This window comes from Anthonomus grandis, chromosome 10 (genome assembly GCF_022605725.1).
Source record: "Anthonomus grandis grandis chromosome 10, icAntGran1.3, whole genome shotgun sequence".
NCBI classification, from domain to species: domain Eukaryota; kingdom Metazoa; phylum Arthropoda; class Insecta; order Coleoptera; family Curculionidae; genus Anthonomus; species Anthonomus grandis.
Window position 1 is genome coordinate 6,447,198 of NC_065555.1, and position 11,220 is coordinate 6,458,417.

At 30.7% G+C, this 11,220-nt stretch overlaps 1 protein-coding gene across 1 annotated transcript in view; it reads right to left on the minus strand.

The window, feature by feature from the left end:
* LOC126741329 (succinate--CoA ligase [ADP/GDP-forming] subunit alpha, mitochondrial-like) overlaps positions 1-5,491 on the minus strand; it is a 29,346-nt gene extending 23,855 nt beyond the window's left edge. Inside the window, exons 1-2 of the mRNA XM_050447732.1 lie at positions 5,291-5,491; positions 5,035-5,233 (exon numbers count right to left, since the gene is read on the minus strand). Of these exons, the coding sequence (XP_050303689.1) occupies positions 5,035-5,233; positions 5,291-5,410 (319 nt within the window). The 5' untranslated portion in view covers positions 5,411-5,491. The remainder of the gene's footprint in view (positions 1-5,034; positions 5,234-5,290) is intronic.
* Positions 5,492-11,220: the final 5,729 nt, after the last annotated feature.

The window sequence follows — 11,220 nt, forward strand, 5'->3', positions numbered from 1 at the left end:
TTCTCTTTTTTTACAACATTTAAATTAGTCATTAAGCCTTTTAAAATTAAGTTTGTTGGCTACGCATCTTTATTCTTCAACTTTATATTTGAATCTACACTATAAAAGCTTTGGGCAGCAACCGCCTAATAACATTAAATTTTTACCTAATTAATATGTACCTAACTTATATAATATTAATAATATGCTCCCTGTTTTAAAGGGTGCAATTATTAATTTAAATGTTGTAAAAAAAGAGAAAATACCTATTATTTTTAACTTTTTAGTACACGCCAAATAAAAGTTTTTTTTTTAAATATTTTTTTATTTATTTTAAAGTTATCAAGAATTGAACATAGAAAGCTGTTCGGATGCTAACAACAGCAATATTAGCGATGCATAAGTACCTAGGAGTATATACAAAATATTTATATTTTTGATTTGACAGACAAATCATTTTAGATCTAAAGCAAGTGAAAAATGCTCGAAAAATTTGATGTTTTGGACACAAACAAGAGAAATGATCCAGGTTTATATGAAGATAGATAATCAATCCACAATCAATGGTAACGACTTCAACTCAATTTTGGAAACAGAAAGGTAAATACGTTGTAAAAACTGAAAATATGTCTCGGTGTATTAAAAATTTATTTTAGTTCTCATAATAATGCATCAGTATCAGAGCCTAGTAACCTGGATGGATGTTCAGCGAGAGATAAACCTACCAATGTTTTCCAAAATCAAGATGATTCGAAGATTTATACCGAACCAGTCTGTTACGGTAAAAATGAAGGAACATTTTTTACTTTTAAACATTATTGTAATATTTAATTAACTTTTAAATATTATTGTATACTTAACTATAAAATTAAGATAGGCGATGAGGCAATGACCAAAGTCGAGACTAATGTAGAAAATACAATACTAACATCAGACGACCATAACATATCAGCGCAAGAAGGTGATCCCAAAAAACTGTCAGTGGATTATGATGAAAGTAAATTTACATTACAATTTCTTAACCTAGTATTTTATTAAATAGTAAAATATTTTTCAGGTTCTTTAGTTGAAAGTCCTGCTGATGATTTGGATCTAGATCCGAACTATACACCTGATGAAACTTTACGAATAAAAAGAAAGAGAAAATTCCATGATCGTATACCTTCCCATTTTGGTGCGTTATTAGTATTTTTTTTATAGAATGTTTTGTAAAACTTATTATACTTCATTGCAGATTCAGACGTTGGTACGGAAAGTCATGAAGGTAATAACAAGAACTCTCCAATAATACAAAAAAAATCTCAAAAGAAGAAAAGAGCAAGAACAGAAAAGCAGCAAATAGAACACCATTTAAAAAAGTATCATGTTTTGTACGCATGTTCTTGTAAAAAAAAATGTGCAGATCAGTTTTCAGATGAAAGACGAAACGAAATTTGCCAGGTATTTTGGAAACTTACTTTTGGAGGAGGGAATTTAAAACAATTAAGCAGAGAAAAACTGATAGTAATAATAAAAGGCAGTGCTCACTTTCTTATACTATGGACAAATCTGATGGGACGAAAGTTCAAGTGTGCAAACTTATGTTTTTGCATACACATGGATTAAACATTGACGGCATGATAACTGAATTTAATAGGAAACAAAATGTATCAAAAGGGATTGATATTGTTACTGATAAACGTGGAAAGTCAACGCCTTCAAATAAGAGAGATGGAGAACTATTTAAGCAACATATAGAGTCTTACAATCCACAAGTTTTTTTGGAAAGACTTTTGTGAACATCATGAAAAGGTCTCGTATGAAAAATATCGACATGAGTTTAATTTGTGAATATCGGGTTTGAGCAACCCAATCAAGACGAATGGAATACTGATTGTATATTACATAAAGAACACGAAAAAATCTGTAAAGAATTAAGAGAATCTTGCACTACATGTACCGATTTTGACAAACATCATTTATTGTATGTTGAAGCAAGAAAGGCTTACGAAGATGACAGGGACAAAAAAAGATATCCAAATTCATTTGGAGTTTATAGTGTGGACATGTAAAAAGTTCTCCTTTTACCAAAAATATCTCTAAAGTCTTAATATCTTTTTTTTTATATCTGTTTTTGTCAGAAAGTTAGTTGTGTTCAACGAAACATTTGCTTCGCTGCTAAACAATGGGGAAAATATTTGTGTTTTGTGGCATGAAGCCATTAGTGGTAGATTGGCAGAGGATGTGGCATCGACTTACCTTGCAGTAATGCAAAAAGCCTCTGCTGATGTAAAATACTACATATTTTGGTGCGACAACTGTAGTGCCCAAAATAAAAATTGGAGGCTTTATGCTGCATTCGTATCTACTGTAAATTCTAACTGGGGACCAAAATGCATAACAGTTAAATATTTTGAAGCAGGTCATTCTTATATGAAGGCCGATGCTGTTTACGGCCAAATAGACAAAGCTTTAAAGAAGAGAGCTAACGTTTACGACTTGAAGGAATTAAATGAACTTATTCTTACAGCATCAAGAAAAAACAAAACACTGCTTATGTCTTATGAAGACTTTTATGAATTTAAAGAAGGGGCAAGGCAAAAGAAAAAAGCAGATGAAACAATGCCATTGCTAAACGAAGTTAAAGTAGCAGAATTTCGAAAGGGTTCCAAAAATTTATTTTTCAGAAAAAATCATACGGATTTGGAATTTATTTCAGCTGATTTTTTAAAACCCAAATATAATTTAAAATTAGCAGATGTAAAAAAAAATAATAGGGGTATCAACCGTGATAAAAAAGAATGCATTCTTAAAGATTTAGTGCCATCAATGCCGGTAAAAAAAAATCTTTTGGGAAAAACTTCCAACTTCGGAAACTTCTTCTGACTTGCTTTCAACGCGAATCTAAATTACCTAGTCTAGTAATAGTTACCAAAGATTAGTATTACTTTTTTGTTACTATCAAGCTTTAGAATTTTTATTTTGTTCTATTTTGGCTGTTTTTCTTTGTCGGTTTTCTCAAAATATATAATTTTGTATAAAATTGTCGTTTTCTTTACACATTTTTTTGTCTCATAAAAAAATAGAAAATTTTCTCATAGCAACTCAGCATACTATTATTTTCCTTAGTAACACTACTAAACAAGATACTACTTTAAATATAGCATCTGTAGGTACTATTTGTTTCCTTTGCAAAATTACAAGTTTGGATTTAGCAAGTCAAGATACTATTTATTTGCTCGGTAACTCTAATAATTTTTTCATAGCAACCTAAGATACTATTTTATTCCTTGTCATTATTACGATTTTGCTGACAGAAAAAAAAAAAAAGTCCTATAAAAGCTAAAAACAGGCCCCAAAATAGAAAATAAAGTAAGAATTAGAAATCCCGAATTTAAAAACCCCTAGAAGCTAAATCCCAATCATGTCATTATATAAATAAAGTAATGGCTAATTAAAACATTTAAATTTGATTTTGTAAAAATGTTGCAAAAATGACTTACTATGTTTTACCATTTCACGGGAGAAATGTTATCTATTACAACAAACGAAACATATTGAATTTTATAATCAGAATATGGGATCAGTTGACGCGGTAGACCAAGATATTGAACCATACAGTTTTTTGCGGAAATCCTACACATGGTTTACCAAAATAGGTTTGCACCTTCTACATCTAATGTTATTGAACTCTAGAGTATTTTACAGCCAAGCACATACCAACCAAAGTTTTAATGTATAAATATACAAAACTTTGCTGCCGGGGTATACTTTTGAAATATAGCAAAGGTTATAAAGAAATGGATGATAAAAAAAATCAACCTACCACTTCATCTAAGAAACCATTGCATGCCATGGCTGATTTTCCAAGAGAAGTTGGGAAGAAGAGAGCTCTACGAAAAGTTTGCGTAATTTGTAAAAGATGTGGAGTGCGGAAACTAACGAGAAAATGTTGCATTGCTTAACCGGACAAACCTAATATAAATAAAAAAATAATGTTCTTTTTTTGCTTTGTACTAAATGTAATATTAAATAAGTTTTGTACTTTCTTTTTGTATGTTTTATTTTATAACATTTGCTATGACTTTATAAATAAAACAATAGATATCGTCAAATTTTATTAGTATCCCAATGTGGATATTTTGGTATAGAAACGATATCCAAGTGTGGATATACTGGTACATTCATATATCCTTATGTGGATATTCTGGTAGACACCACAAATTGTTATAGAAATTTAAATGGTTTTAAACAAATTTTCTGGCATTCTTAAATAAATTACTCTACATCGAAACTTTAATAAAATTTATTTTTTAATAATTTTTTTTCTGGTGTATAACTACCTACTTCGAAAAATGGCCTGGAGCGGAAGAGGTTAATAAACAGTTTTCGATGCTCTCAGTCTTTTAAACACTGTCGTATCGAGATATTCGATAATTAAAAGTTTACTCGTTGCTTGTATCAAAACAGTTGTTTTATTTAATGCCCTTTTCCTATTATAAAACTTAATAGTTGCTCATAAAAAAACCATCAAAAAACCCATCATTTCCCATATGAAAGCTAAAAAAAATTCCATAAAAACTGGTGCATAATAGAAATTGAAATCGAAAGGGTACAAACCACATTTTAATTATTTTACAAAAAATCGATGGGTCTAACAAATATATTATTTATATAAAAATTATTTGCTTATCTTTAGAAATATAAATTATTACGTTATTTTCTATAAATAGGGAGAAAGTTAAAACAAAAACCCTCTAATCAAAAAAAAACCATTTTCTATTATATTCGAGGCTAAATAAATATTTTTCAAATACCAAGCACAGAACAAAAATTATTTGAAGAATTTTCATGAAATAATGACTTTCCTATTTTTTTTTTAATTGCAATCAATAACTCTCCTAACGGACCTAGAGGCCAGATGTCGCTTGGTATCTGCTAAGCTATTGATTATTGGCCTTAATTATTGATTACTGAACACATCAGTTCAACTAATGGCCCTTAGATGTCTCTGCTTTAGTAATCAATACTTGAAATATTGAGCGAGTTCCTTTTTAGGGGATGGAAATCTCTTACCTGGTGGCGGTACAAATATAACGGTGGCGGTAGCGCCGACGGCATCCTTCGCCTCCTTAACCGTATTGAAAACCGGCAGGTTCAAGTGGGTTTTGCCGCCCTTACCCGGAGATACGCCGCCCAAGAAGGTGGTGCCGTACTCGATGGTTTGTTTGCTATGAAACGTGCCCTGTTTCCCGGTAAATCCTTGACAAATCACCTGGAAACAGTGAATAATGCACCTACAAAAAATTGTTTTTTTTTTGGTTGGGTTTACCTTGGTGTGTTTTCCGATTTTCAAATGCTTTCTGGTGTTATCATAGGAAAACCGTACGAATTCCTTGAGTACTTTATGACAGTTTGTCAGTTTCTGCAAGTGATTTGGGACGAGATTCATCCTGAAAACGTCCAGAAACTCTTCAAATTGCACGAGGAAATTATGACAGACAGTGGCGCTTATGTGTCAATTTTTGACAAGGTTGTGTCAAAAAGTGACATAACCTGATTGTGCCATTTATCCTTAGAAAACGTGCTATTTTTAGGTGTTTTCATGACAAGAAAAAAAATGGATCTCGAGATGAAGAGAAAATTAACACGTCAATATTTGCAATAATTTTCAGGCATTAAGAAATCAAAAAAAAATAAGGGCCGTCTAAAAAGTATCTAATCGACTTTAGGTATCTCCGAATTTTAACATTTTTCAATATGAAATGTTGAGCTAATCTTCTTTTGACTATTTTAAGCAAAAAAAAATGGAGGATGAATAACATTTTTTTTAATAAAATAATAAAAACAAAAAAAATCATGACAATGTGTACCTATGTACGATATAAACACGTTTTCGAATGTTCATCACAAGTACTTCCTGGTTTAACCGTAATGAGAGTTAACTATGAGCTGGTTGGCTTGGGTTCAAATTTCAACTGTGCCAGTTTTTTTATTTTTTTGCAACTAAGAATTTTGTAGTTTTGGAAAAATTATTTACTTTAAATGAAATTATGCATAAAAAATGACTAAAAAGACGAAATTCTTTATTTAACATAAAAAAAAATTATTTTACCTTTTCTTGTAACTAAGTCCCTTTATTTTCGTATAAAAAACATACCGAAGACACCCATAATGTATTATTTACTGTTTTGGTACTTTTTAGATATCGATCCGAATTAAAAATAATATGAAACATAAAGCATATTTTATTTAAAATTAACTCTAAAGAATATTTATTTTTCATATAAATAACAAAAACCACAGAACACAAATATATAGAGAAGTGGTGGTTGCATACAAACTGAAAGAAATTCTTCTGACAAATCAGCTAGCGGCCTCTCGCTTGGCAGCGGAAACTGTTGTAACTAATTTGACAGTTTGACGTGTCTAGTTGGACCAATCGAAATGGTAGAAAGGCGTGGCCAAATTAAGGCGGGAAATCACATTTTATTTAATCTGACAATCTTATCATTTAATCGTAATATCGTTGATTGAATATTTGGGAAGATACGCAATCCTGTGTTAAAAAGTGTACCCAGTCGACTATCGGATTGCCGTTCAGTTTCGTGCACCGTGTGGTGCTGCCGCGAAGCGTCAAATCTAGGCACGATTTATTTTAGCTGCGTGGACCTGGCTTTTGGCTTCTTTGAGTCAGGTTTTCAACGACGCTGGAATCTCCGGTTACGCGGCCGTGTTGGATATTTTTTTAAGATATGGGATGATGCTGCCAACTATGTTTTTATTATTTTTTTTGAACATACAGCACGGCAGTGGCGGCTCGTGGGTCAATCTTCAGGGGGGTCATTTTGGTTTGAAAACTTATAGTTTACTTTAATAGAAAAAAAAACAAATCAAACTATTGATTTTTTAAAGTATTTGAAAGATCTTTTAGCATTTATATTTTAGATAAAAAATACAGACTTAGATAAAACTCAATATTTACCGAGATATTTGCCCTATTAAGCGGGTAAAAATAACTTTAAATGCTTAAATCGTTTTTCGAAAATTAAGTTTGCCTTTTTATTAGGGTAATGATTTTAAATAAAAATATAGGAAAAAGGGTATAAACAGGTTATCGAAACCACTCTACCCAGAACCATCGTACGTTTTGAAGATCGGCCGAAAAAGGACGAAAATTCGTGTAAATTTGCAAAAAATATTTTTATCGGTTTATGTTGACTCGCCGCTTTTTGCAGGATAAGATTAAGTTGATGGGCAGTGAGTAAAGTGTGCATTTGGGATATTTCTTTAATTTTTGTTTGTACTCCTCCCAGTTTACCGCTCATGACTGATGCACCATCGTAACTTTGGGCAATTAATTGTTCAGGTGCTTCATTAATTTTTGATAATTATTGAAGTTCTTCCAATATTACATTAGTTAAATGTTGTGCTGTGGCACCTGGAGGGTTATCAAATTTCCAAAATCTTTCATGTACAATATCAGTTAATACATATCGCAATATGACAATCATCTGCGTTTTATTGGAGCTGTCTGTGGTCTCATCCACTTGAATTGCCACAAAATTCGTCTGGCCAATCTCCTTAATTATATGAGTATGCAAAATGGCTAACATTGATTCTAAAATATCGTTCTGAATTGTTTTTGATGTTCCTTTAAATACTGTACTTTTTTCAATATGTTCTTTAAACATTAAATCCAGTTCAGAAACAAAATCGATAAGGCCCAGAAAAATTCCTTGGTGCTGTTATGAGATGATTGGAGCTGTTACTTTCGTCATGACCGCGCAATGCAATTTCGAAAACTCCTTTTATTATTATAAACCGATTTTTAGAAACCGATTCATTAAAGTCATGCACAGATTTACGATATACACTATCAAGTTGCTGTCTTATGTTAACACGTCCTAAACTTGCGTAACTCATTGATGAATTTATATGAGTAGTGGAAGAAGCATGCTTTGTAATTTTGACTTTTAAATGCTTAATGTCAGTTACTCCATTTTTCGCCCATACAGCGTCATTCGGAAACAGTAAATACGGGTAGCAAAAAAATGCATTTCTCACACTGCAGCCACAAATCCAATTACACATTGTACATTGATTCTTTAAAATATCTTTGAATATCTTTACCCCTATCCTTTGTTGTTTGTTTTAAATTCCTATTTGGTTTTGGTCGACCACTTTGCTTTTTATCAAGCCGCCGTTAATGATTTAATGTTTCAGCAGATTTTAAGGCAATTATTTAGTGCGGGCGGCAAACAGTAACTAACTAAAACAAAACAATAAAACATTCATCCAGTCGGGCCGTCGACTACGTTAGCGATATAGGACTGAAAGGTGACTCTCACTCCCGCTCACGAAATGCTAATCTGCCTTCTTTGTTCTATTTTACATGCGTTTCTCCTTAAGCCATAAGAACTGTATAGGGACAATTTAAAATACGGCCCAGCCACGGGCTTGTGATGCGCGCGAGGCGCGACGTTAATAATATATTTATTTGTTTTGCCAATGCAGACTGCTTAGAGAATTTTACAATTCACAATAAAGTTTTAGATAAAAGATATTTATAATAAAATTGGTATTTTTATGAGATTATTTAAGGGGGGTCATTGACCAATTGACCCTAAGAAGGAGCCGCCACTGCAGCACGGTGTCATTTATGTGGTGGTCAAGTGATAAGTGATATACTTAAGGGTGGAGGCATATTGAAATTTCTTAAAAGTTAAATTTTAAAAACAAATAATTACTTACCAAAATATGTTTTTGAGACAAAAATTAATACAAATATATATATAAAAAGCTATTTTTACAAAATTACCAACAAAGTTTAATACAAGTTATAATTCCAACAAACATTATGTTTCCTCCATTTTGTGTTCAAAAGGGTCAAGTTTTTAAATAAAAAGCCCGTTGCACTTAATTGACTAAAAACTAATATACAAAAAATATGTGGAACAAATTTTAAGATATAAGTAGGTTTCACGTAAATATTATAAAGAATAATTGAAATAATTCATAAGACTTAATACCGATGGTAATATAACTTCTTGATCAATAATTTTTTGTAAAAAGTAACCCATTTTGTCATGTGATTCAATATCTGAAAAATTGTGCAGCGTAGTGAGATCTGTAAAGTAAGGGGTTGTGAGTGAGGATGTTAATAGAAATAGAAAATAGGCCACATTTTAAGTTTTAAGCGACACAGGAAAATTCTCAATTACCAGTTGTTACAACTATACTTAAAACTATAAAAAGATACCTAGTAACAAAAAAAAAACATTTTGTTTAAAGACCCCGCATCACGGTTATACAGGACGTCAATAGAGGTGGTATAATTAGAGGAAAGTTAAGCAATATAGTATCCTTTTATAATAAAATCTAAATACTTCCTAAATTTTGCAAAAAAATTAAATTTGGCAAAATCATTTTATTTTTTTTTTCTGGCGTTATTTCAAAATATATGTCAAAAGTATTTATTAAATGAATAAATTATTGTTACCACTTTTTCTCGCCTATACGATAACACCTTTAAATTTAAAATACGACGTTCTGTCTTTAAAGAGCCATCATCAACTTGTTTTGTTTTTCTTTGTCGGCGCTATATTGACCATTTGCAGTTTAACGATGCGGGAATCTTTGGGCGTCCGGCCGTTTTGTTATTTTTTTAAGACAAGGGCAATTATGATAACAGCGCTTTTATTTATTTTGTTATTGCCGATATTTAAATGCGCTGTGATCTCGCATAAATAACTAAATAAATGTGGTGGTCAGGTAATGTATTGGAAGGTGCTATCTCTTACAACTTAAATTTTATTAACAAATAATAAATTACTTACCAAAATCCTTTTTTGAGACAAAAATAAATAAATAAAAGCAAAACAAAAATTCAATAAGCTTTTATTTATTAATTAGAAAATTAACAAAAATATTAAATAAAGGTGATGATATAGGTAGGTTTCACGTAAATATAAAGAGTAAATTCAATAATTAAAGATTTAATATCTATATACGGTACTATAGTTTTTTAGAGTCAATAATTTTTTGCAAAAAGTAGCCCGTAATGTGATTTTTGACCAAACGGGTTTGTGAAACCAGCCAATATTTCAAAAACTGTGTAGGGTAGTGAGATCTGTGAAGTACACTTTTTTTGGACAAAAATATTGAAAAATAGATACCTTTAACTGAAATTAATATAAAAATAAAATCGAAAAATTTAAAAGGTTTTGAATAAGGGTGTAACAACACTATAAAATATAGAAAATAGGCCACATTTTAATTTGCAATACAGGCAAACACTTAATTACTAATTCTTAAAACTAGAAAAAGTTAATAAGAAAAAAAACAAATATTTTGTTTAACAGTATGAAGGGTCTCATCGCGATTATACAGGATGTCCAAAGTAAGGATGAGCAGTAAATGGTTTAATTAGGCGAAAGTTGCGCAATATAAATGCAATGATTGAATAAATGCAATCTAAAAATTGGAAAAATGCCAAATATTTCCTAATATTCAGGAAAAAGGTGAAATTTGGCAAAATGGTTTTTTATTTTTTTCTGGCGTTATTTGAAAATATAAAATAAAATCATTTATACATTGTTGTAAACACTTTCTCTCATTTACAAGTTAACATCTTTAACTTTTAAATACGACGTTCCTTCTTTTGAGAGTCATAATCAACTTTTTTTCTTCTTGTTGACGCCATGTTGGCCACTTGCAGTTTTGAATAACCCTTTTAATTACTTTTTTAACGAGGTAATTTCTAGTGAGTAGTTGGAATAATCCCTATTAAATATTATATACCTCTCTCTCTTTCAAATACAATTTCGAATTTCAAAAAATTCAAAACATACTTTATTCATAAATACATGGTACCTACTTGTTGACATGGTACTTCTATGATATAAAATAGGCACATTAATCGACATATTACTAACACATAATTTAAAAACAATACACAATAGTTGGTTTAACATACTAGTATAAACACAAAATGTATTTTCAATTTCAAATCAAGACGACTTAAAAATTTTTTAGAGTAACATCACAAATTCTAAACTTTACATCTTTACTAAAAACTAATTATATACCATTGGCCTATTCCTAACTATCTTCAAAAAATTCTAATGCTATAAAAATACTTGCTTTTAAGAAGTTTCGTTAAGGACTTTTTAAAGCGAGGAGAACTTCTAGAGACTTTTATGACATTTGGAAAATGATTAAAAATTTTTATGCTTAAGTAAATAAGAGAATTCTTAGTTC